At 51.1% G+C, this 27,092-nt stretch overlaps 1 protein-coding gene across 1 annotated transcript in view; it reads left to right on the top strand.

The window, feature by feature from the left end:
* Positions 1-25,898, top strand: part of Bmp7 (bone morphogenetic protein 7) — a 71,596-nt gene extending 45,698 nt beyond the window's left edge. The window contains exons 3-7 of the mRNA XM_075963214.1: positions 2,483-2,631; positions 15,489-15,686; positions 19,726-19,802; positions 21,151-21,261; positions 23,926-25,898. Of these exons, the coding sequence (XP_075819329.1) occupies positions 2,483-2,631; positions 15,489-15,686; positions 19,726-19,802; positions 21,151-21,261; positions 23,926-24,075 (685 nt within the window). The 3' untranslated portion in view covers positions 24,076-25,898. The remainder of the gene's footprint in view (positions 1-2,482; positions 2,632-15,488; positions 15,687-19,725; positions 19,803-21,150; positions 21,262-23,925) is intronic.
* The last annotated feature ends 1,194 nt before the right edge of the window (positions 25,899-27,092 follow it).

Raw genomic sequence — 27,092 nt, 5'->3', positions numbered from 1 at the left:
TCAGGCAAGTCGGAGATGAGGCCAGCCAGATTTCCCTATGCGTGGCTTTGAAAGCCATGTAAGATATCCTCCAAACAAGATTTTAAAGTCACCTCTAAAGGGACATCAGAGTAGAAGAAGTAAGTGTGTCCTAAAGACTCGGTCATTGTTTTCATTCAACTTGGACACTGAAGTCAAACTTAGGGTCTTTCAAACACTGTGTGACCCTAACAGGGCTTCCTTGCCTCTGTAATAAGTAACCAAGAGGACAGACTACTGAGGATGTGGAGGACTTTGGGCCCTGAGGAATGACATAGGCTCTTACCTCGTGGCTGATTTACTGGTTTAAGATCAGAACTTGTAGCACCTTAGTCTGTTTCTGCTGCTGCAACAAATTGCCCAAGACTGGGAAACTTACAAGAACAGAAATTCATGTCACAGTTTTGGAGGCTGGTGGTCAAGGCGCTGGTGGGATCTGTGTTCTGTGAATGTTACTGTTTCAAGTTGGCACCTTGTTACTCTGTCCTGGCACAGTGAACTGCAGAAAGTCCAAAGGGCTCAAATACTGTCCCTCTACACCCCTCACAAGGGCTTGTCCCTTCACGAGGACAGTGCCTTCATTGCCTGATCACCTCCTAATACTGTCACATTGTGTATTAGTTTTCAACATGAGCATGGGAAGGGACACGGTGTTTTAGCTGAAGCAATGATGTAATTCAACGTTTTCTAAATCAGGTGTAGGGGAGTGCGCATGAAAACCATCCACGCCCCCACCTGTGGTCTCTGTGATGTCATCCATGTCTGGAGTGCCCGCCACCACTCCCAAGCCTGGGTATGTGATGTACATAAACCACCTAGGTTCTCTGTGCCTAGACGGTTGGCTGGAGGGATGAGAAGGAGAAGACACAGCTAAGGGCATACATTGGTGACTTTGACCCGTGAGACGGCCGGTGTCTCACACCTGCCTTGGCACTGACTATGGATCTAACTAAGGTCTGCCCACAGCTTGCTCCCTGGCTTGTGTGTGTGTGTGTGTGTGTGTGTGCACTTGGTGACTGTAGACTGCACTGTGGTCTCAGCAGGGAGAATCTGCAGACCTCTGAGATGAATGGGACCGATGACTAGAGATGGCCAGCAGTAGTTAGTAGGAGGAGGGGACTGGGAGCAACTGGAGACTCTTTCTAGGCTGGCGCTGTGTGTTGGCTCTGGTTGCTGGCTTAGTGGGACACTCAGCAACAGGTCTGATTTGTCAAAGACTCTGAGAGTTGAGTGAAACACGTCCAGACATGCCTTTTACGTCTCGGTGTCTGCCCAGCAGCGTGGGCAGGATTCTCCAGCTCCTAGGGTTGTTGTGAGGACTCAGCGACAGCGTGCTTTTGACCCCAGAGCCTGGAGAGTGATCTGTGCCCAACCAACAGGTGCCATATTGATGTGTGTGTGTGTGAGTCACAAAACATACCGTGTTCCCAGGAAAGGTGGTAACTACAGGACTGAGGGCAACTGTCAGGGGCCCGGAGAAGGGTCCGGGTTGGAGAGGAGCTGCACTGTCCCACAGTGCCCAGCACAACATAGGAGCTCTTGTATTTAGTTAACCACTGAAAATGTGGAATCCGAGTCTTGATAACTAAAAATCCACAAGAGCTGTTATGAATGCCTTATATATTGTATGCAGTGGTGGAGTGGTATTCATCTACCCACCCATCCATCCATCCTCCACATACCTACACGTCCATCCACCCCATCTATCAATCCATCTGTTTATCTCATCCATACCTCTATTCACTGATTCATCCATATGTCATCTATCCATCCTCTATCATCTATTTTATCAATTCACCTATTATCCATTCATCCATCTATCCAAATATCCATCCATGCATCCAGCCATCCTCCCATCCATCCATCTGCTCACCCACTCATCCATCATCTGTCTTTCATCTATCCACCTACCTACTTACCTCCCTCCCTCCCCACCCATTTCATCTATCTATTTATCTGCTCGCTTAGCCTATCCATTGATCTATCTACCCATCCTTCTATCCATAAATCCATCTGTTGCTCCAACTCTCAGCCAGTTAGCCAGCAGTTTTCCACCTTTCATCGGGTGAATTATGGCTTTACCTTGCATGGAGCTCTTGGTGTGGTGCCAGACACATGGTGAATGACCTCCTTGGCATCACCTTCAGCCCCAGCAACTTGCAGGCTGTGTAGTTCCTGCCTCTCCTGTGTCTTGTTAGGGTCCCATGACATCTGGTAGAGTGAGATGGACTTGTTCCAGCTTTCTATTCCTGTGTGTACCTGTGTTTCTAATACGTTCTTTCCCCATCACGGCTGCTAAGTGGCCGTTGTGCTCAGGTCCTTTTCTGACAAGCCTGTGTGTAGGGGACTGGTGCCTTGCCCCCACTTGTCTTGTTACACAGAGCTTCCCTGTCTGCTAGGGTGCTGGCTGTCACGGTGGCTGAGCCATGACCTGCCTAACCTCAAGTCTCTCTCCTCTTTCCAGGGAGTCGGACCTCTTCTTGTTGGACAGTCGTACCCTCTGGGCTTCTGAGGAGGGCTGGCTGGTGTTTGACATCACAGCCACCAGCAACCACTGGGTGGTCAACCCTCGACACAACCTGGGCCTGCAACTCTCCGTGGAGACCCTGGATGGTGAGTCTCAGACACCAACACCTCTAGTCCCAGTGAACCCCATGCTTCCAAGCCTCCAAGGAGGCTCAGCAGCAGCCCACGAGCTTGTTTTTGCACGAGTCAGTGTCCTCTGGTGCTCCCCATCTCAACCGGGCCTCAGGAGTCTAGCTTCTTTTCTGAACCCAGCACATCCTCCTCCATTCCACAGAAGATTGGGAGTTGGGCAAGATGGGCCAGCGATGGCTTCACTGCTTACAGCTGTCCTGCATCAGCAGGGTTTGCAGTCATGTGACACATGTAGACTCCTGGGTCAACCCAGACCTGCTACATGAGAACTGCACAAGGCTAGAGCTCCGAGGTGGCATAACACATACAGCACAGCAGGGCGTACCAGACAGGTTTGTCAGCTTGATACCCTTGGCACTCCTGGAGTCCTGGGCAATGGAGCATGGTTGCTGGCATCCCCAACCTTCTAAGCATTGATTCAGGTAGTATCACCCCAGAATGTCTTCAGACATGGCCAGATGTTCTCTGTGGGGTGATATTGAAGTACTGAAGTCACATCGGTGGAGAAGTCATTGTTAGCTGCTCCTTCCTGGCATCTCTCACTCTCTCTCACGTGTATAATGGGCATGAGCACATGAGTGGAGGTGACCTCAGAGGCCTGAAGAGGGCAGCAGACAGATCCCCTGGGATTGGATGCAGGTGGTTTCTAGGTGAATGGTTGGGTACTGAGAACTGAGCTTGGGTCTTCTGCAAGAGCAGGAAGTGATCTTAGTCTTGAGCCGTCTTTCCAGCTCCTTTCCACCAGGTATTATATTATTGTTGTTGTTGGTTTTGTTTGTTTCGTTTTGGTTTTTGAGACAAGGTTTCTTTGTGTAGCTTTGGCTGTCCTGAATGAAAGGCATGCACCACGACCACCCTGGCACCTTCCCACCAGTTTTAAGGGGAAAAGGAAAGCAAATTGTTTTCATTCATTTTGGAATAGGAAATACTCATTCCTCCATAGTCAACATGATACAAATGTGTCACAGTAAATAGTCCCCCCCCCCAATTTCCTTCCCCCAGATTCTGAGTTCCACTTTCCAGAGATAATTCCTGATTAGCACTCATGGATGCCTTCACAGGAATGATGTCTGGGTGCTTAAAAGCTTAGGTATAGATTCTGATCTCTGTTTCACTTCTCATACAAATGATGGTGCAGATAGACTTTTCTCATTGGACTTCTTTGGGACTGCCAGCTCCCCAATAATGACGCGGAGGCTTATTATTATGAAAGACCGGACTTTAGCTTAGACTTGTTTCCAGCTAGCTCTTATAAATTAAATTAACCTGTTTCTATAAATCTATATACTTCCACGAGCTTTTTTACCTCTCTTCCATTTTGTGTGTCTGACTCCTTCCTTGTCTTGCTGGTGTCTAGATTCATCCCCCTGAGTTCCTCGCTTTCCCAGAAGCCCCACCTAACCTCTTTCCGCTTAGCTACTGCCGTTCAACTCTTATTAAACCAATCAGAAGGGGCCTTAGCAAAGACGCATCTTCACAGTGTACAATAAGATTATCCCACAACATGATGGGTGTGTCTTAGTTACTTTCCTGTTCCTGAGGCAGAACGCCATGACTGGGGTGATGCCATAGACAAAAGGATTTATTCTGGCTTAAAGTTCCTGAGGGTTAGGGTCCGTGATGGTGAGGACAGCGTGACAGCAGGCAGTGGAAATGACGACAGGAACAGAAGCAGAGAGTGTGCATCTGCAAACAGAAAACATAAAACAGCAGCCAGAAGTAGGCGGGGCACTTTACTCTCAAAGCCCGCCCCCAGTGACACACTTCCTCCAGCAAGGCTGCACCAACTAAACCTCCCCAAACAGCGCCATCCTCTGGTTTCTCTGTAGCTTTGGAACCTGTCCTGGAACTCACTCTGTAGACCAGGCTGAACTCACAGAGTTCTGCCTGCCTCTGCCTCCCAAGTGCTGAAAATAAAAGCGTGTGCCACCACTGCCTGGTGTATGGGGACGTTTCTTATTCAAACCACCACAGTGTTCAGGTGACAACTTGTCTTGGAGTTTGGTCCCATCATCTATTAACGAGTTTCTAATTCACTTTAAGGTGTGTTTTATGACCACACATTATTAGTGTCTAGACCCATGCTCTCCCGTGACTTTAGACCTGTCTGAATCTCGGCAGTCTCGTCTCCAGCAGGCAGGTGGTCAGGTGGTAGAAGGAGAGAAATCCATGCAAGTTGTCCTCTGACCTCCACATATGTGCCGTTACATGTGTGTGCCTCCCAGGGGGTTTACCAGGGCACCTTTCAAAATGTGGATTCAAACTGAATAGGTGTGGGGTACAGGGAGCCTGTCTTTCCAGACAGCCTTCCCTGCTCCCCAGGCTGCTGGTCCTTAACCCACGCTGTGAATGGTCCAGACTTAGATGTGACTGTCACTACACTGTGTGGATTGATGGTTTCCACTCTGTGACTCTTGCCGGTAGGACTGAGGTGAGGAGCCTGGCTCCAGCCCTTTCCTTCTGAGTGGGTTAAGCTCATGTCTGAACTTGACTCTGCTTGCGGTACTTACACTTTATATCTTCACCCTGCCCCATTTAGAGACGTCCCAGATGCCCCCAGCAGTGTGGTGGGTTCCTGCTGCCCCTCCTCTGAGCTGTCATACCTGACCTACCTTACTAAGACCCACAGGACAGCGGCGCCTTGGGTTTCGTAGCATGTCTCTTCTCCCGAGGGAGGTGCTGTGTATGAGAGAGGGTCATAGTGCTGTTGTTACCTCGCTAGGCCCCAAGATGCCCAATAACACAGCTATGAGACACCCTCGGGGATTTGCCCTTGGGGAGTGTGGATGGGGCCTGTGTGCTCAGGTGACTCCAATGGACCTGTCTCTGGAGACCACCGGATGGGGAAGACCATGAGCCTTAGGCTAGAAAGTGTCAATCACCCTGCCCTGAAGCACTTCCTCAGAGGTGCTCACCCACACAGCCAATGGCCTCTACATATCCATCTGGATGGTCTGAGAGTCCTTCCCTGCCCAGGGGGTCCAAGGAAAGGCCTTCCTGGGAAAGCTGGACACTGGGCAAGCATGCCTTCTCTTCTGTGCCTTACGCAGAGGGCAGGTACAGCCTAAGTCATAAGACCATCATGCCTAGCTGCTGCCATTCACTACCGCACAGGCAAACCAAACTGCCACAGACACCCTGGCAGCAGGAACTGTTATTGGCCAGAAAAGAGTTGTTCTTTGATAATTTGCCCTTGCCACCAAACTAGGGAGCAGCGGCACTGGGATTCGAACCTGGGCCACCTGGCTCTTGAGGCTGAGCTCTAAGCACCAGGCTGCTCTACCTCAAAGCCTGGTGAGTCCTGTCACTGTTCTGGGAAAGGAGAGGAGAGTACTGAGTACCAGCCACCCAAGAGGAAAATCAAACCTGAGCCAGCTGAGCCAGCAGGACCGGCAGGGCACGGACACTCAGGACCCACTGAGTCAAGCTGGAAGTCCCAACAGGTGTCCCTGAGACCCGAAGAAACAGCCATTCTGGAGGGAATGCAATTTGTCTGCATCTCCACTCTTCAGTTCTTCATCTCTCTCGCTCCACCCGCCCCCATGTCCCACCTGGCCTCTTAAGAGCCGAAATAATCCATTTCAAGAAACATTCACGTAGAATCCTCCTAGGCGAAGTCCTCAGCCTGAGATTAACCAGGGACACTTGGCAAAATGGCCTCCGATAAATCCTCAAGAGAAGCCTGTGGCGTTTACTCAGCTGGCATTCCTCATAGTTAACGGACCGTGAACTCTTCCCTTCGAGGGGCACCTGTGGCTCTTCAGGGAGCACGGGCTGAGAAAGGCTGGTGCAGGCCAATGCCATAAACTCCCCCCCCCCCCCAGTTATTGTTCTCAAAAGAACCGATACGCCCAGCTTGTTGGGTTAGCGGGTGTCTGTCACAGCTATTCAACTCTATGACTGGAGTGCCAAAGCCGCCGTGGACCACAGAGAAGACGGGTGTGGCTGGTGCCACCAGACACATTTGTGGATGACGAACTGAATATCATAGCATTTCTTGTGTCAACTAGAGTTTTATTCTGGGGACACCCTGTTCATTTAGAGAGATGGATGCCGACAGACTCCACGCCTGCAACCAGTAGGTGAAAGGCTCATGGGGCCCACTGGGGAGTCAGTGCAACCAGCAGCTACTGTGTGATGTGATGGGTCTTGAGCTGGCAGCAGGGTCCCCTATGCCCACCCTGGGGACCTGAACTAATTTAGGTTACCTTGACGTTTTGGACTGCTCCTGCTGAGGCCAGGCTCAGGGTGGCACCAGAGTGGAAGGAGACAGATAGCCATCCTCACCCTGACTCTAACCTTGGTTAGAGTGGTGGTTCATCAAGACCACCGAGCTGGAGAAGACCTGCCTAGTGGCGGCTAGAATTTGGAACTGGTTGCCAGTCAGGCCTCAGTTTCCCTGCTCAGGGACATCTGTTTCCATCCTAATGTGGTCTTTCTGGAAGCCTGATGTTTTGCCTGACGTCAGATCCTACTGGATGGCAAATGCAGAGTTCTCCTGGCATGCTCACCGCTCACATCCTCCATCTGGCCCTGAGGGAGGTCCCAGGTCAGAGGTGCTCTTCCCAGACCACCCAGGCAGTGTGCAAAGTCTGCCTCTGTGCCTTGGCCTTCCAGCTGCAGGCCCCAAAGCAGCACAGCTAGGTTTCCCGGGCAAGCGTGTGGCGTGGGACAGAAGTCAGCACCCTCTGGATACCTTGGCTCTCAGAAGACAGCACTGAAGAGGAGTGGATGGATGGATGGATGGATGGATGCCTGGTTGGATGGATGGACGGATGGATGGATGGATGGATGATGGATGGATGGATGGAGTGATGGCTGGCTGGCTGGCTGGCTGGGTGTCTGGATATCTGAGACCCAAGGTAAGCACTTGTGTATTTGAGACTGGTCTCAAACTTGTTGTGTAGTTAAGGGCGACCTTGAACTTCTTCCTCCATCTCCCAGGTGCTGGAATTACAGGCACGTATCCCCACGCCTGGTTTTGTGCAGTAGCAGAGGTCAAACCTAGGACTGTGTGCATGCTAGATGAGCGCTCTACCAACCAGGTGCTCCCCAGCTCCCACTAGGTGCTCCCCAGCTCCCACCGAGTGCTCCCCAGCTCCCACGAGTGCTCCCCAGCTCCCACCGGGTGCTCCCCAGCTCCCACTGAATGCTCCCCAGCTCCCACAGAGTGTTCCCCAGGTCCCACCGAGTACTCCCCAGCTCCCACCGGGTGCTCCCCAGCTCCCACCAGGTGCATTTTCCGTATGGTCTGGAAATAAGCAGGTCTGGAGTGTGTGGGTGTCAGCAAATGCCTTCTAGAGTGTTCCAGAGGCTGGATGTTTCAGGTTTGAAGCAGAGTTGTTGGCTTTCACCAGTGCTAGTTAGCATGAGGGTAGCCAAAGGCTGCATTTGCGACTGTGCACTGGCTCTGTTCTAATAAAACTTTATTTGCTAAAGCAGGCAGTCGTCAGCCAGATATAAGACACAATTTGCTGATTCCTGGGCTAGAGTATCTTTGGCATCAAGATTTTCGCCTTTTGGCCCATCACCTGATGGAGGGATGGGATAACTCTAACTGGGAATGATTAGTTTCTGTGCAATGCCAGTGGCATTGGGTTCCCTCTGACATGCATGTCCCCCTGACATACATGTGGCCTCTGAGAGCAGCAGCCCCCTGCTGAGAACAGGAAGAGTTCGCGCACATGTGCCAGTGTGCCCGTTCACGTGTGTGTGTGTGTGTGTGTGTGTGGTGAAGTGGTGTGTGTGTGCACATGAGGGGAGGTGGTGTGTATATATGTGTATGTGAGGCGAGGTGGTGTGTGTGTGTGTAGTATGTGTGTGTGCATAGGGTTAGGTAGTGTGTGTATATGTTTGTGTGAGGGGAGGTGCTGTGTATGTATGTGTGTGAGGGGAAGTGGTGTGTGTGTGTGCGTGGGAGAGGTGCTGTGTGTGTATGTGTACATGGGGGAGGTGCTGTGTGTATGTGTGCGTGGGAGAGGTGATGTGTGTGTATGTGGTGTGGGTGTAATATGTGTGTGCATGGGGGTAGGTAAGTGTGTGTGAGGGGAGGTGCTGTGTGTGTGTGTGTGTGTGCGTGGGGGGAGGTGGGGTGTGTGGTGTGTGTCATGGAAGCACTGACTCAAGTAACTGTTTCAGTTGACATCGATATACATGTCAACATGCAGATTTGTAAACAAAACAGCTAAGCACACACAACGCACCCCCTAAAAAGTCATTTTTACTGTCCCTTACTTTTAAAAGGAATAAAATAAACAGCTAGGGCTGGGGCTTGGTAGAGACTTCCTACCCTGTTTGAAGTCCTGGGCTTGATCTCTAGCACCTCATAAAGGGGTTGTGTGGTGCACGCTTGGAATTCCAGCACCCTAGAGGTAGAGGTGGCAGACCCGGAAGTTCAAGGCCAGACCCAGCTGTATAATGAATTTAACACTAGCATGTGCTACGTGAAACTTTGTCTCAAGACAGAACAGGGAGGCAACAGCAAAGAGGGCCAGCATGAGTCCTAGGAAGGAACAGCCCATCCTGGCCTTGCCTACTACTTGCCTGGCTGGTGGGCAGGTGCCCTGTGCCCCTCCCTCCTGCTGGTTGTAGCCCTAAGGAGGTTCTCAGGGCACAGAGAGAAAAATGTCCTGTCTCAGCCTCAAGGAGACGCACGATGCCAGTGGAATTTGAGTGAGCAGAGATTGCTTGCAATGCTTTCAGCGTGATCCTGCATGCAGCAACAGTATTTGTTTTTCTGAAGTTCAAGGGACAGCCTGCTTCCTTACTTCCCAAGCCCGCCTCTTCATAGGCAAATCTGTGGGTTTGTGGATGGAGGAGAACGCCAGTCCACTAACCTTGCAATAAAATAGAAATGTCTTCTAATATTGCCAAAGACACAGATTTTTGTGCTTCAAAGTATATGTGTTGTCTTTCTGCCTAGATTAGTTAATTCATCCACTTCCACCCCATGCCCCGCTCAGTAGCCTCGCTGGCTGTTTAAACACAAATAGTCAAAACAAATGATTGCAAGCCCTAATTGAAACCGTCACACGAAAGCATCGCAAAGGAAAAAGGATTCTTTTTTTTAGGTTTTGGTTTCTGTTTTTTTCAACACAGGGTTTTCCTCCATAGCTTTAGCTGTCCTGGAACTCGCTCTGTAGACCAGGCTGGCCTCGAACTCACAGAGATCCACCTGCCTCTGCCTCCTGAGTGCTGGGATTAAAGGCATGCGCCACCACTACCTGACTACAGTCAACCTTTTTTTTTTTTTTTTTTTTTTTTTTTTTTTTTTTTTTTGGTTTTTCGAGACAGGGTTTCTCTGTGGCTTTGGAGCCTGTCCTGGAACTAGCTCTGTAGACCAGGCTGGTCTCGAACTCGCAGAGATCCGCCTGCCTCTGCCTCCCGAGTGCTGGGATTAAAGGCGTGCGCCACCATCGCCCGGCCAGTCAACCTTTCTTGACTGTCCCCTTGTTCAATATCAAAATAAAGAGCACAGCATAGTGGCCTACACCTGTAATCTCAGCACCCAAGAGGGGAAGCAGGAGGATGGCTGTAGGTTCAAGGCCGACCTGGGCTATATAATGAGACCCTGTATCAAATATGTACTTGTCTGTATATGTATATGGATGCCTGTGTGTAATGTGTAGATGTGTATAGGCACACCGCTGTATATAACAAGTCATGGTGTAACATCTGCCAATACTGAGGATGAACCCAGAGCTGATGTGGGATTCCCCTCTGTATGCTATGAATATGTTTTATTATTATTGGTTCATAAAGAAGCTGCTTTGGCCTATGGCAGGGCAGAATATAGCAAGGTGGGAAATCCAAGCAGAGATAGAGGAGGAAAGAAGGCGGAGTCAGGGATATGCCATGCAGCTGCTGAAGGAGAAAGAAGCCAGAACCTAACTGGTAACCCACAGCCTTGTGGTGATACACAGATTAATCGAAATGGGTTAATTTAAGATGTAAGAGCTAGCTAGAAATACACCTAAGCTATTGGTCAAACAGTTTTATAATTAATATAGTTTCTGTGTGATTATTTGGGTCTGGGGGGCTGGAAAATGAAAGAACAGTCACAGCTTACACAGGGCCTCCTGCATGCTGTGTAAGTGCTCTACCTGGGAGCCACATCTCAATAATTTATTTTGATTACTTTGTATACAAGCAACTAAGACAAGGCAGACAGAGTAACAGCCAGCCAGCCATGGCTTTCCATCCAGGTCTCTTTGCTTCTTAGGGGTCATGTGACATTGTCTGGGGTCCTGGGTGGAGGCTGTTTGGGCCTCCTCCAGTGCATAGAATACCCTCAAAGGGCCCACACCTGTAGTGTGCCCTCCACCTTCCTGCCCTCCTCCCTGTTCCCCACGTGCCATGGCTGTGGTTTCTGCTTCTGGGCTATTAGGAACAACGCCACTCTGGACGTTCATGTGTGGAGTGTGGTGTGGGCTATGTTAGCTGCCCACAAAAGTACCCCGCACAAATGACTTAAGGGAGGGGGGTTGACATTGGCTCATATTTTGAGGGGGTGTTCTGTACTGCAGAGAAGTTCTGGCAGCTAGTCACAGTGTGTCAGCAGTCAGGACATAGAGAGAGATGAATGCTGGGGCTCAGCTCACTCTCTCATTCTGTGGAACCCTGGCCCACCACATTCACGGTGGTCTTCCCTCTTCCATTAAAGCTCTCAGGAGAGTTCTTTGCAGACACACCCTGAGGTGTGTCTCTGGTTCTAAACTTAGCAGCAAAGGTGAAACATCACACGTAGTAGGGCGTGTTTAAATGCTTCTGCAGACACGTACACGTAGTAGGGCGTGTTTAAATGCATCTGCAGACATGCACACGTAGTAGGGCTTGTTTAAATGCTTCTGCAGACACGCACACATAGTAGGGCATGTTTAAATGTTTCTGCAGACACATACACTTAGTAGGGCTGTTTAAATGCTTCTGCAGACACGTACACTTAGTAGGGCATGTTTAAATGTTTCTGCAGACACGTACACGTAGTAGGGCATGTTTAAATGTTTCTGCAGACACGCACACGTAGTAGGGCATGTTTAAATGTTTCTGCAGACACGCACACGTAGTAGGGCATGTTTAAATGTTTCTGCACACACGCACACGTAGTAGGGCATGTTTAAATGTTTCTGCAGACACGCACACGTAGTAGGGCATGTTTAAATGTTTCTGCAGACACGTACACGTAGTAGGGTGTGTTTAAATGCTTCTGCAGACACGCACACTTAGTAGGGCTGTTTAAATGCTTCTGCAGACACGCACATGTAGTAGGGCATGTTTAAATGCTTCTGCAGACACGTACACATAGTAGGGCGTGTTTAAATGCTTCTGCAGACACGTACACATAGTAGGGCGTGTTTAAATGCTTCTGCAGACACGTACACATAGTAGGGCGTGTTTAAATGCTTCTGCAGACACGTACACATAGTAGGGTGTGTTTAAATGCTTCTGTAGACACACACACACATAGGGCGTGTTTAAATGCTTCTGCAGACACGCACACGTAGTAGGGCGTGTTTAAATGCTTCTGCAGACATGCACACTTAGTAGGGCGTGTTTAAATGTATCTGCAGACACGTACACGTAGTAGGGCATGTTTAAATGCTTCTGGAGTTATGCCAGTCTTTTTCCTGACCCCGCTTTCTGCTGGAGGCGAAACAAATGCAGTTGGGTTGGCTTCCAGTCTTTACACAGAAAACCTGCATCCTTCCCCAGATTGTGCAATGAGGACAGGCCCAGCGCTTGCTCCTGAGGGCCAAAGATGGCTTGTGCCCGTGCTCCCTGTCACCAGCCTCTGAGGAGGGGGTGAGGAAAAATCCAGGCTCTAACTTAGTCATCAAGGTGGGGCATTCATGGTGGTGACTGGGGTGAGGATGAAGGCTGCAGGCTGTCTTGACCCGGTGACATCCGAGTCACAAGAGACCTGTCTGTATTGTTCCTTCCCTGGGTAGCCCTTGTTTGAAAGTATGGCTTCCCTGGGCTGAGGACATGAAGGTAGTGTTGGGAATGCCATCTGTCTCCCTCCACACTGCTGAGAGAATAAGTTTCTTCTGAACGTTAGATTAATATGTTTTCTAGACATTTCCAGAACACCTCTCTTGCGTGTTCCGGCTGAACTGGGTCACATCTCACCCCTAAGCCGTGATAGTGACTGTATCGTGAGGAGGATTAGGTGCCTCTTGTCCAACCACATCCCGCCCAGCCCTGAGGCTGGGGCCGAGTCAGCTTGAGCAAAGATACCTAGGTGAAAAAAAAAACCATGTCATTTAGCAGGGAAACTGGGATGTGAGACCACTGGCCTCATCCTGTTTCACACAGTAGGAAATCGAGGCTGTGCTGGCAGCTGGTGGCAGGTGCGGCTTTGGTTCCTGCTCAGCAGAGGTTATGACCAATGGAGGTGGCTTTGCTAACAGCTTCCAGCACTGCCCGGCAGGTCGAAAGGGCTACAGGGCCTGGGACCACTCTTGGCGCCTAGATTTAAGGGGTCCCGATAGGCATCAGGGTTTTAGGTGAGGCATTTTTATTCTGCCCTAAAAGCCTTCCAGGGGGGAAGCGCAATTCCTCAGGGCCTGACTTTAATGGTTTCTTTTATAGACTCACTCATGTTATAGATGGATGAACTGGGGGGGACCCTGCTCAAGAATGCAGGAGAGCTGGACGATGAAAAGGGGGGAAGGTAAATTGTGGGGGTTGGTGAAATGTGTTTTCTTAAACATGAACTCTTAAAAACCACAGTGGCTCCCGGGGCTGAGCCAGGCACTGGAGGCTGGGCTTCCCCAGGTTTGATCTGCCTGGCAACGCTAGCTGAAGTACTTCCTGATGGAGAGGAGCCAAGGCCCTCCAGAACCATCACTTCTGCTGGCCGTGGTTCTGTCCCTGGACTTGGGCCATAATAGCTGCAACAGTGAAGCGCCCTCCCCACCCCAACCTCATCTAGGGTCAGATTCGGTGTCGCTGAGTTGCACAGTTTTAGGCAGGTCCCTCAGCCGCTCGATCTTGCTCTGCTGCGCACAACCAACATTGTCTCCGTCTGACATACTCATCAGCAGTGTGATGTCAAATTCTGTTTCTAACGAGCTCATAGCTGTTGGTCCGAGGGAAGACGTATAGAACAATGTTACCATCAGGGCCTTGGGACGGCCTGGGACCTGCTTGTGAGTCATTTTTCTCAGTGTTGTGACAAAATGCCCAACAGAGCAACTTAGGGAAGCTTTGTTTGGGACCGTGGCTTGAAGGTCCAGTCCATCACGACATCCAGGCCATGAGGCAGCTGGTGACAGCATCCACAACCAGGAAGCAGACAGAAATGAGCAGGAGCTCAGCAGTCTATGTTCTTTATACCCATTCCAGGACAGGTCCACCATGGAGATAGGGATACTGCCCACCTAGAGGGTAGTTCCTCCCAGGCCATTAACCCAGTCTAGAAACTACCCCCGACCCATAACCAGAGGTCTGTTTCCATTGGCAATCAACATTGACCGTTACATCCTGGAGTTAATTCCGTACTTTGTAACTCTGGTCTCTGGGTACCAGGCTTTCTTGGAGTACCTACCTCCTGTCCACGCTTTTCAGGCTTGTACAATGGCAGGTTCTGTTGTGTTTTGAAGGAATTTGCTGAGCAACCAAAGGGCTGAGAAAAAAGACAGGTCTGCGAGACTGGCACTTCCTTGGCTACAGCCATAAAGGCTTTACAAAGACGGGAAACTGAGGCAGGGGGCTGGGGAGTAGAACGTGGAAGACAAAATATAGTTTAACTGAACAGATGCTGTGGGAAACCCCTTCTTGGAACCAAGGGTCAGGGTTAGAGTTGGGGGGCGAGGGTAGCCTCTCCCTCACTTTTCACAAAGCCACTGGCTCCTGTCATGAAGCCTTGCCCTGCGGCCTTGTGTTTCTCAAGGGCTTACACCTGCCAAGACCTTGTTCAGGCAAAATGCTTGCCACAGGCCTGGAGGTGATCCGTGCCTCTTGCCTGTTAGCTGTGGTCACCTAGTGTGTCTTCTTCCCTCCCCCACCAGCTCTCATCCTCCTGGAATCCAGCTTTTCCCTCCAGGCCTTTATGTCTGCAGGGCCCTCCACCTGTAGTGAGGGGGTCTCAGACTAATACAGGGAGTCTCTGGCTAGTGCAGGGGGTCTCAGGCTAGACCACATACATGGGGCTCATTCCTTACTGTCACGCGGTCTCTTCTCTGGTGGCCTCTCCATTGTCATCAGGTGTCGGCAGCCATGCTTACCTCATTGGCACACAACAGTTACACCATGAAGCCTGGCAAACCAAGTGACCCACTCTGGCCAGAGCAGTGTAAGCTGCACTAGCCTGAGACCCCCTACACTAGCCTGTGACCCCCTTCACTATAGCCCGAGACCCCCTGCACTAGCCTGTGACCCCCTGCACTAGCCTGTGACCCCCTTCACTATAGCCTGAGACCCCCTTCACTATAGCCTGAGACCCCCTGCACTAGCCTGTGATCCCCTGTACTAGCCTGAGACCCCCTGTACTAGCCTGAGACCCCCTTCACTATAGCCTGAGACCCCCTGTACTAGCCTGAGACCCCCTGTACTAGCTTGAGATACCCTGCAGGTCTTGGCCTGGATCCTCATGCTTCTTAGTGTCTGGGTCACCATTGATGATTATGTGTTGTCTTCGATGCTCCCAGGGGTCACCAGAGAACAGGGTATCCCTAAAATAGCTCCTGGAATTATCCAGATAGTCCTTGTCAGATAAACGAATAGCCATGAATAGGTTGTCAGGTGAGGACGGAATCTTCCCCCACCCCTTCCCTGTCCCCACACCTCTGTAATGGACACCTCCTCTGCAGGGCAGAGCATCAACCCCAAGTTGGCGGGCCTGATTGGGCGGCACGGACCTCAGAACAAGCAACCCTTCATGGTCGCCTTCTTCAAGGCCACAGAGGTCCATCTGCGGAGCATCCGGTCCACTGGGGGCAAGCAGCGCAGCCAGAACCGCTCCAAGACACCCAAGAACCAAGAGGCACTGAGGATGGCCAGTGTGGCAGGTAGGCCAATTCAGGTCCGAGCAGTCAGGAGGGACTATATGTACAAATGCATTATGGATAGTTCCAGACCAGATCAGCCTGTGAGCTGGGATGTGCCTGTCGAGTGTAGTTTCTCCAGGACTCTGGCGACCTTGAAGCAAAGCAAGTCTAGACACAAACTGCTTGCGAGAGCTCCAAACAGACTCGGTCTTCCCTTGGCCTTGGGAGTCTGAGGAAACACCCAAGGGGATTTGGGCTGTTGAGAACTAAAAAGCAAGACCACCAGGCCATTGCTCCCCCTCCCTCCCCTCCTCTTGAGCGCACCTTGCATTGTGCTTGTCTTCTTGAGAGTCATTCAGTTTCTGAAGGGAGAAGGTGGCCCACTGCGGCTGTTGGACCTATTGTTTCTGGGGTGTCCCCCAGTATCCAGGGTAGACTTCCGTGGGTGGAGTTGGGTCAGAAATGTATATGAACACAGTTCTATTTCCACAGAGTCAGAATCTATTCTTAATTCAGAGGCTATGCCAATTTTATGGTCCAAATATCCCTTGGTATTCACCAAATACCCTTTTCTCTTGGTAGACATGGCCACTTCCAATCAGAGGTTTTTATTCCAATCTCAAGTGGTAAATCCGTCTTAACGACTTAACACCTAATGACTCGGCACACATTATACCTGTGTAGCATGGCATTACATATTAACACACGCATTACAGAGTGGAGAAGAAGCTATTTGGGAAGAGGCAGTGCTACTCAGCAAGGCTGCCCTAAAGCTGGAGATGCAGAGCCAACCCGGCCTCAAGGACAGTCTCTCTGGGGACTAGATGAAGGGGTCTCAGGTTGAGCTCAGGGCTGTTCAGAGCAGAGTTGCTGGATGCAGACCTAGGTGAGCTTTGGTGTTGGTCTGCAGAGGGCTGAGGGTGGCAGGCAGGGGCTGGGGGAGTCCTTCCCTGTGGCAACCCAGGGCAAGGATCATGACTAGAGACCAGGACCACGTGCCAGCACGCTTTGGCTGTTCCTTTGATCCTAGCCGAGGTGAGGAGATGTATGAAGGATGGCTCATGAGTCTGATGTTCTGACATAAGCTATACTCAGAGATAGCATTGTTCATAGACACAAATAAACTACCAGGAAGTAGCACCTCTAGGGTGCTGGCTGATGTTGCTGATGTTACTTATATAAATGAGATGCCGAGTCCGTCTGCCTCGGCATTCAGACCCAAGATGGAGCCACTCGGGGCAGCACAGCTGATCTGTAAAACAGATTAACGGTGGCGAGGTACAGTCAGAAAGCTGCTGTTCTCAACAGTCACCGGGAGTTACCTGCCTGCTCTGCCACCTGAGTGTGGAGAGAGGCTTCCTAAGCTTCTCTTCTGCCAACTAGGGCCTTTTATAGGCACCTCAAAGGGGTCTGTTAGCCCCCAAATTAAAAAAAAATACTGAGTTCCTTCATATTTGGGGGCCTTGTTTATGCTGAGATTGGAATCCTGTGGTGGAAGCCTAGGTCTAGAAGCTATCGGGGGCAGGTAGAAGTGATTATGGCCCTCATCTGTATGCAGTGACAGAACCAGGATTGGGGGTGGTGACTGGGTAACTCAGCTCATTCCAGGGTTGCAAAAAGCATCCCCATGGGAACTGAGCTGAGGCCCACGAGCAAGGCCAGGCTGACCCTGTTGCTGAGGCCTGTGTGCCCTGAGGGTACAAAGTCCCATGGTTTAGCTTTTCTGACATCTTTGAGACTGGTGACTATGAGAAGGAGGTTGCTAGAGCCACAGGTGGGTGGGACGTTCTCCTGGGAGTCTGATCTTCGAGTTTGAAATCCATCCCAAGCAGGAGTGGGAGTTTTCCGTTTCCAGGCCGTGTGTTGTGTAGGTGTGAGGTCATGCAGGGAGCTCTGGGAATGGTGGCTATAGCACCGGGTGAAGTATCTGTCTTCCCAGAATCCTGTGCAAACTCAGCTGGCAAGAAGCTCTGGCATATCCCTTGCCAGCAAAGGTGACCTTGTCTTGTAGATCTACGTTTGCCTCCGGAGTGAGGAATGCAGAGGGCTTGACCCTCCGTAGTCCCCCAGAATGCCCACCTTCATACCTCCAGGACAGGATCCTCCCTCGAATGACAGCTAGTCCCTCTGGCTCGGGTTCTGCCTACTCCCATGGATTTCAACTCCCTACTCTCGTTTTAAGTTCTTCCAAACCCTGCCTGGAAGTTTAACATTAAAAAAAAAAATAAAACACCAGGACTGGGGCTCCACCCTGGCTTAGTGAGGCAGCCTGTGCGTGTGTGTAGGCGTGTGCCCAGTGCCTTTGAAGTGCTCACACCTCACATGATGGGCCACACAAGTTGAATTCTCTCTTGCATGCACAGTATCCTTTATGTGTCCAGTTGGAGACACATGTCCCAGCATGCCTCTGCATGAAAGTCTCTTTCCTTTGGACCACCCCTGCCCCAGGGTTCCAGCCGCTACTGAGATGCAGGTGGATAACCTGGGTCTCTTGTTCCCTTCCGTCCAACACCCTGGTAGCTGACCCTTGGGGTAGCAGCAAGTACGAGCACCTATCCTAATTTGCTTACTACCTGAGCAAGACTTTTCAGAGGTAGCTGTGCAGCGGCTGGTGGCTGGCACCTTTTGTTCACCAGCTCTCTGCTATATTGGGTGGGGTGGGTGGAACAAGATTGGGGGCAGGGGAACTAGATGTCTCCCTTCCCTTGCTTTTCTGCTAAGAAGGACCTGAGAATGCTGGGGAATTCCAACTACCTTCTCCTGGGGCGGCCACAACCCCAGCTAGGACACGCAAGGGCCCATCCCCCCACAGCACGCCCACAGCGAGCTTCCAATGTTAAACCGCAGCTCTTCGCTGGGATCCGCCCCTTCTTTGCACGTGATAGAGTGACAGACATGGCTAATTGCCACAGCACCTTTTCTCATATCTCACTTTAGGATCTGCCCAGACTTAGAACTGGGAGCTGTGGGCAATCTGGCCCCAGGGATCCTACTCAGAGCTATACCTTGCTTAGACTCCTTCACCCTGGGCTGAGGATACAGTCCACTTCCCTTTCTCTTTCCTACCTGCCCCCACCCCATGGAGGAGAGAAATGGGGCTGGTGGGGTGGATAGTGCTAGCTGCAGTCCCTGGCTTTGCCACGGTGATGAACGGTATCTTAGGAGTGGTCCATAGTGGTTCCAGGAGGTAGACCAGTTGTCCAGGTCTGTGGACTGTGCTCTAATAGTGCCCTTTGTGCTAAGACAGGCTGGCCTGTGCTATTTCTTCCTGGACAGAGCTGTGCAGGTGAAATTCCCATGCATCCTGAGAAGCACAATCTCCTAAGGGATGTGTGTCACTTGTCATCAGACACCCTGTGGCCTGTCAGTAGGCTCAGAGGGAGCAGTCAACACCTTTGGGTGGTTTTGGGTATGTAGGAATGAGAAATTGCCTGAGCGCTCAGGAAACTGGCCTGCAGGGCTCTGTCGTGTAGACAGGGGCCCAGGCTTTATGGACAAAGATGTGGAATGGTGGAGAAGGTGATAGAAAGGACAAGTCAGGCTGGGGAAGTCATCAATCAAGTACCAACCACCCGTGCAGCTGCAGAGTAGAGGAAGCTTCCGCAGCCATGCGTGAGGGACAGACAGATTCCCACAGTGTTTACAAAGTGCAGCCTCCGGCCCAAATCTACAAACTTGTGTCCTAGAAAACCAAGCACACTGTTCTTGTTCCTTAAACTCAACAGCTGCTGCGGGGGTGTGGACTTTCCTCTGGTTTCTTCCCGGTGGTGTCCCCAGCCTCGGTTCTGGACCTCCTGTACTCTCAGGTGCATGAGTGTCTCAGGGCTGACTTGGTGGGCCTACTCAGGCAGAGTGGTCTGGAAGCAGGATAGTCTGGGCAGGATGGGGGGGGGCTCTACTAAAGGACAGAGGTGACCATGAAGGTCTCAAATTGGCTTCTGAGTCATCACTGTCCTTCAGCCCCTGAGTCCAGTGGCTGCTCCCCCACTTCAGACTCAAAGGGACTTGAACACGTATGTGCTTCTCTCTCTTCCCTGGGTTTTTCTCTTTGTCCATGCAGAAAACAGTAGCAGTGACCAGAGGCAAGCCTGCAAGAAACACGAACTGTATGTCAGCTTCCGAGACCTCGGCTGGCAGGTAAGGATGGCTGAGCTACCACACATTGGGCCTTTCTCTGTCCCTGCCAGCCACAGGGATGTCTCCATGGGTGCAGTGTGTCACAGTCTATGTCTTTTCCTCCTCGGGACTAGAGTCTCCTATGTCCCAGGCTGGCACTGAACTCACTGGGATGACCTGCATCTACCTCCCAGGCACCGGGAGTACAGGAGTGTGCCACCATGCCTAGTTTGTGTCGTGTTGGAGTGGAACCTGGAGTGCCCTGCATGCTAGGCAAGCACTCTCCCAGCTCAGTTCACAGTTCTTGTCCTTGCTGGTGAGATGTCAGGTGACAGGAGCCCTGACCTGAGAGGGGGACTTGAGTTGAACATGTGAGGACATCCATGATGTCCCATGACACCCAAGGTGTGACTGACTCTTGGGATCAGAACTTGAAGCCCCACCCTTCTGAAGTGTGCACACCCTAGCCCCAGCCCTTGGCTTGCTGCTTCTCACACACATGACCGTGTGTTTGAACCCAGCCCTGGAGGGCCAGCTTCCTCTGCCCTTCCTCCACCCTGTTCTGTGACTCAGATCGGGTATTTGTTTCTAAGCCAAGTGAGCAGGCTGCTGTGGTAGAGCAAGGACTCTGAGCATACTGTTTATCCTGTGTGCTGTGCCGGACACTCCTGCAGCAGGAGCTCTCGGCTTGCAATCCCTAGACAGTACCACTTTGTGGGTTAGCATGACACAACACTTCCAGAGCTCAGAGAATATGCTCTCTGGATTACCCAAGTCACAGAGGGTCACTAGCCTCTTGCTCAAGAAGGTGCACCGGGCATGGAGGTCTGGTTTAGACTCACAGGCATGTCCTGTCTTGACAATGGGACAAAATGTTGTCATCCACAAAGTTCATGCTGAAGCCATACATACAAAGAAGGTGCAAGCAAACAAACGACGAAATTACGACGTTTTCGTTGTTTACGTATTGTGTTGGGTTTCATTAGTAGCTGTGCTTACCCAGTGGGTGCAAGGTCTAGGCTGTGAGATGGACATGCCTGGGAGCAAGCTTGCCACCCCCAGCAGGGGCGGGGGTGGCTTTAGGTGTGGTCTCTGACCCATGGCTCCCTCCCTGCTGCTGTTGCACCTCTGGTCCAGGAGACGCAACACAAGGGCGGCCCCTCTAAGCTTGACTTGTCTTTTCCTTCTGCTGGGCTCACAAAGTATCATGCTCACTTTTCTGGCCCTGAAGGCACCCCACAACTCAGAAGAGCATAACCTGGGCCTGAGGGAGGACTCCACACAGGGTGGGACACACAGGGGTGGGACCCTGCCCTGGGCTCTCCACAGGGTCCCGTTAGGACCTGGCCTCACTCTCGTCTCTTTGCAGGACTGGATCATCGCCCCTGAAGGCTATGCTGCCTACTACTGTGAGGGGGAGTGTGCCTTCCCTCTAAACTCCTACATGAACGCCACCAACCACGCCATCGTCCAGACACTGGTGGGTGCCCCTGGGGGTGTGGCCTGTAGGAGATGGGAGTGGCTTCTACTGCCTTTAACCAGAACCTGAGCAACTGTGTGTCCAAGTGTGTCATGACTCTTGTGGGTACCTGCTATAGAAAAAGCTGAAAAAATATGTTTTAAGCATAGTGGTATAAAGATGAATATATATGCACACACATACACATATATATTTATATATCTTGGACCCTGTCACTGTGCCTTGCTGAGAATTGGGTCCCCTCCTGGTGGGGACTGTCCTCTTGAGTGTCAGCATGCTTTCCTGTGTTATGATAAAGTTTGACTGCTAGCTCCTGGAGCTCCCCCAGTCACCAGTCCCTTTCAGAGCTAGGGCTTTCTTTCCCAGTTTTGACCTTGAACTTGAAGCTAAGTGATTTGAGAGGCTTTACTCTGTTGATTGTCTGCAAAGTGCCAGAACAGCCCAGTGTTCTTGACCTTGGGCTTTACTGTCCAGGGGAGGAAATGGCCAACTGAGCAAATGAGAGAATTTCAGAGGGAGAATGTGCCCGAAAGAGAGGATGGCAGGAGCCAGCCGCCGATTCAAGTCAACCCTCTGTGGGTCACTGTGATGAGACCATACGGGCCTCAGATGCTGGGGGCCAAGGTGACCTTCCTCCCTGCAGTGGGTGCTGCCTGGACTTCCCTCAACAACTGAGCATCCATGCTGGTTTGAATTCTGGTGCCAAAGAGCTCACCATGGGACCCTCTTCCACGCAGTTCTGTTTGCTATTCAAATTTATGTTTATTCCACACCATAAGTCCTGAACGGAGCTCGTCGCTCGTCGATGCCTTTCATTTAGTTCAAGCTTTACCCTGTGGCAGAGGAAAGGCTCCCCATCACTCACTCCCTCCTCTCTCTTTTTTCTCTCTCTTTTCCTCCTGTACTTGCTTTTATGGTTAAGAGGCTGCACCCCAGAGCCTCGTGCATGCTTGGCAAGCTCTCTACTGTCAAACTGTTTCCTTAGCCATCAGGTTTCACTAAGCTATGGCCTGATCTTGATATCTCTGTGACCTTGTGGCTCTCCTACCTCAAACTCTATTTTTAGTTGCTGGAATTACAGGCTTGCATCCCAAGCCTGGTTTTTCGAGACAATGTCTCCCTATGTATATAGCTCTGGCTGTCCTAGAACTCGTTCTGTAGACCAGGCTGACCTTAAACTCAAAGATCTACCTGCCTCTGCCTCCCAAGTGCTGGGATTAAAGGCATGCACCACCACCACCCTGCTAGCAAGGCATATCTTTAAAGACTGATTTTCCAACGTTTTCCCTTCCCCTTAACTGTAAACTTCAGAGCTGCATTTGGCATGGAGTCTGGAGCTAGGGACAGAATGAGCTGTCTGGACCTGGTGCTCTGCCAATGTGGCTTATTGGACCTCCTCTGAGCAGCCAGAAGGTGCTGGGTCCTGTGTTCGGGGCCTTTCTCTAGCATCCTTCATCACTGCCTTCCTTCCTGGCCCCGGGGCAGGGGCACAGCTGCTTCTGTTAGCATTTCACTTCAGGGTCCATGGAAGTGTCCACTGCTGGAGGGAGGGGGCCTCTGTGGTCACATGGACCAGGGGTAAATCCTTCTCTGGGGCATTCTGGTGAGATACTCGCAGTGGAAATGAACCAATACACCTAGGACTTCTTTAAAGTTATTCAAGAGGAGCAAGATGCGGAGGGTAGAGGTGTGTAAGGATTTGGTGCTGCCCATCAGGAGAGATGGAAGGAGCCGTCTCAGCCAAGCGAGCTGCTGAGATGTATTTGTTTGCCATTCCTGGTTTGCTCAATACTCAGAAGTTCCTCATTAACAGCCAATCGGGAGCTGGGGTTGTGGCTCAGATGGCAGGCTGTTTTCCTAGCACGAGCAAACCCCTGGGGTTCAGTCTATAGGAGTGAATAAACTGGGTGTAATGGTTTAGGTCTGTCATTTCAACCCAGCACTCAAGAGGTGGAAGCTAGCGACATAGCAAGTTTGAGGCCAGCTCTGGCATATAAGAGTCCCTATTTCAAAGAAACCAGTGACACATGAGAAGAACTGAATCTCTGGCTTTAACTGAATCTTAAGCACTGGGTTCACCTGATGACATGGACTAGTTGGCTGGGCTGGGGTCAGCTTGGATGAGTGCCAGCCCTCTCCTTTCAGTTTGCTCCACTCCCCACTATTCCCTGCTGCCTGCTGCAGGTTGACTTTGCTTGCCAATGGTACTCACTTGGTACCTGCACAGCATCTGAGCTTTCCCTTGTCTGAACCCCTACTCTGTGGAGTGCATAGGTACTTGTGAGAAACAGCCTTCTCTTTGTTATTGTTGTGATGCTGGGGCTTGAATCCAGGACCTTGTGTGAGCTAGGCAAGCCCTCTGCCAGTAAGCTACAACCCATCCCTTAAGGTAGAGTGCTTTTTACATGGACAACGGTCAGGGAGGATGTTCCACGGTCCTCAGTTTGGAGCCCCAGCTGCCTCTCCCACATCAGATGTGTGCAGGAAGCCAGGTTCCCTCGCCCGCTATAGCGGAGGCAAGTCCTGAGCTGAGTTGAGTCACGAGACAGGCTCACCTGTCATTTATGGTTATCTTAACCAGACAGCAGAACTGTCTTAGAGAACTCTAGAAGCCTGCAGAAGGCCTCACCGCCTCTCAGCATGATTTGTGTTGGTGGCTTGCAGGTTCATTTCATCAACCCGGACACGGTGCCTAAGCCTTGCTGTGCGCCCACGCAGCTCAACGCCATATCCGTTCTCTATTTCGACGACAGCTCCAATGTCATCCTGAAGAAGTACAGAAACATGGTGGTCCGGGCCTGTGGCTGCCACTGACCTCTTCAGAGAGCCCGACCCTTTGGGGCCACATTGTTCCAGATCTGAGGTGTCTCACCACCTAGTCTCTCACTGCCCACCTTGGCGAGGAGCAAACAGATCAGCCATCTCTCCGGAGCCTTCCCCTCACCTCCCCGACTGGAAATACGTAAGGCGTTAGAACCCTGAGTGCCCTGGCTGGCCAGCGGGCTGTAATTCTGGCACATTATGGACAAGATCCTACAAGCTGCCACAGGCAACGTTTAGCAGGAAAAAGATCTCCCAAGGAAGAGTCCATTGGCCACGTGGCCTCCGTGGTGCTGAGCCCTTGAGGGGTAATCACTAGTGTGCTCCAGCCAGGCCATCAGCTGCAGGAGGAGGAAGGGCATAGCCAGGGTGGGCGCTTACGTCTGTGCTGAAGGAAGACCAGCAGAAGTCCCTGTAATAAAATGTCACAATAAAACCCATGAATGAAAATGGTTAGGATGTCACAGATATATTTTCCTAAACAATTTATCCCTGTTTCTTGGTTTATTCTGACTTCATAAACAGAAGCTAGGGCCTGTGGAGGCTGGAGGGCCCCCCTCCTTTCCATTTGGTTTCCTTCTGAGGCTTCAGGGCCCAGTGTTTACCAGAACTGCCCAAATCCACTGTATAGAGAGGGGAAGGAGGGATGTCTGCTCAGAAGAAGCCAGGGAGTGCTGGCCTCAAAGGAGACACACATTGGGGTGGAGAAGGAGGGAGGCACACACATGCACGCATGTGTGAAACACACCAAGACTTTGGCTCTGCCAGCCCCTTGGCCCCAGTTCCCGCCCTGTACTGGGAAATAATGAGAAAATTCAAAGTGAATAAGCAGAAAGGCAGGACAGGACCTGTGCTCCGTTCCTGGTGAGGAAGCACAGGGGTTAGCCCAAAGCCCATGGTGCAGGGTATTCGGGGCAGTGTTCTCTAAATAAGGCCATCTGGCACCTCTCTGGCTGCACTCCAGAGCCAGGCCCTGCCCTTTACAGCTGCCTCTCCTCACTCTCAACCCCATCAGAAGGCCATGCACCAAACTGCTTCCTCAATCTGAGGGAGACTGGGTTCAGGAATGTCCTGTACTTGGAAGGACTTAGAGGGCAACTTCCTGACCTGAATTCCTGCCTTAGAGGGGCCATTCTGTCATGGCTCAAGCAAGCCCACTCTGCCTGGGTCTGCGGTGCCCTAACTATCATGCACCAGCCCCTAGCTTCATGTACAAAGCTGTGGCGAGGGCTGGACAATCTGCCAATGATTCCCACATCCACACGAAGAATGGGGTTAGCCAGGTGGGACCCATTGCCCTGTAGAGTCTGGTCACATGGGGAATCCGTTCTCCATATCTGTGATCCTGGAAACACTGGGTTCTCTTCTGTTATTTTTTTTTTTTTAAGTTTTTCTTCTTCAGTAGCTTGGGCTGCAGCCTCCACTCTGCCTGATCAATGGAGAGAATCATCTTGTAATTTGTTTTGTGTCTTGGCAGATCTGGGGCTTTTTTGTGTGAATCCCTCTCGGTACGCATTTTACCACTCATGGCCCTAATCCGTCCGCAGTGTTTTTTGTACATTTAAATGTGTAAATAATTGTGACAAGACAAAGAAATTATTTATTTCCATCTGAAGTTCTTTTCAAAGGCTCCTCGTGGAGAACAATGGGGTCGCTTTCCTTCAATCTGTTTGTTTTCTTATTTAAGACTATTTATTAACAGTCGGACCAATGTACCCATAGCTGTCGAATAAAGTGGTCCTTAGTGAAAACGCTGTATGATTAGAGGAAAGGGGTTTGACTTTGCAATAAAAGGAGACATTTGGTTCTGGTTGTCAGGCCCGTGTGTGTATTTGTGTCTTTCCCCTCACCCCTGTGCTCCCGGACACTGGAGTTTCGTCTGCTGAGAACCCGCAACCTTGATCTTTACCGTTAGCGGGATGTTTATCATCGAGGCCCAGAGGGAAGCGGTGCTCATCAATATTTGGTGCAGCTGTGTGGGGCTCCAGGCCGGAGGGACAGAACCAGACAACAAATGCGAATCTGGTAGGCTGGGATGGCAAAGATCCTTGATTGAATTACAGTCCAGCCGTCAGCAGCTGCTTCAAAGAGGTAGGGGGTAAATTAGCTGTGTTTACTGCTAACATAGTCAAGGATTTAGTCATCCCAATAAAATAGAGACACAAGAGAGAAAAGGGGGGCGTATACCCCAAACTTGAAAGCAGCACTGGCTTCACAGCTGGCGTCATTCAGTGCCCGTCACCCGTACAGTTGGGGGCTGCCCTTGCAGGCCAGCTGTGGAGGTGGGGGGCCCACCGCAGGCCTGGATAGGGTGTGGGCCCCCGTCAAGCTAGCAGCGATGCTCATCTGGCTCCATCTGGCTTTGAAGTGTGCACTAAGGTCACCTGATGGATGTTTCTAGAATCCCAGCCGGTACTTGGACAGGCTGCTCCTCCGTCTTCCCTGTTGACTCAGACCCAGCAACCACTCCTAACACATTCCAGCCCCTGCAGTTCCTAAACCCCTGCTGTCACTGTCCTGACAATCTAGCTTTTGTTCTGTTTTCCAGGCTGAAGACCAGAGCCACAAACCGGAGGTCCAGATGTGGCCTTCCAGATGTGCCTTGTCCTCTCTATCCCACCCCCAGGAGTGTTTACACATTTTTAAAAACACAAATTCGTTGCCAATATGTTTTTTTTGCAAATCAGGAGTTCAGGTTTCTCTTGAGTAGTCAGCGGACTGGGACACCTGGCTCTTCCGCGAGTGTTGCTCCTAGCAGAACAGAGATGCCAGGGCCCCAGCCACCACCACACTCCGTGGCCTCTTCCACAAAGGGGCGAAGTCAGTTGGCATTTTAAAAATGGCAGATGAACATCAATTTGTGCCCAAGTCCCAGAAGGAATAAAAATAAAAGCTATGCTGGGAGATGCATGAACTTCAGGACAGGCAAGTGGCTTTTATGTTTGTCTTAAGCTAGCCTGTTCCCACAGCCCTCAGCAGGCCCTGTGGCCATGTGTGGTAGACCAGATGTA

The sequence above is a fragment of the Microtus pennsylvanicus genome, chromosome 2, assembly GCF_037038515.1.
Source record: "Microtus pennsylvanicus isolate mMicPen1 chromosome 2, mMicPen1.hap1, whole genome shotgun sequence".
NCBI classification, from domain to species: domain Eukaryota; kingdom Metazoa; phylum Chordata; class Mammalia; order Rodentia; family Cricetidae; genus Microtus; species Microtus pennsylvanicus.
This window is presented reverse-complemented; position numbering and strand designations above follow the sequence as displayed.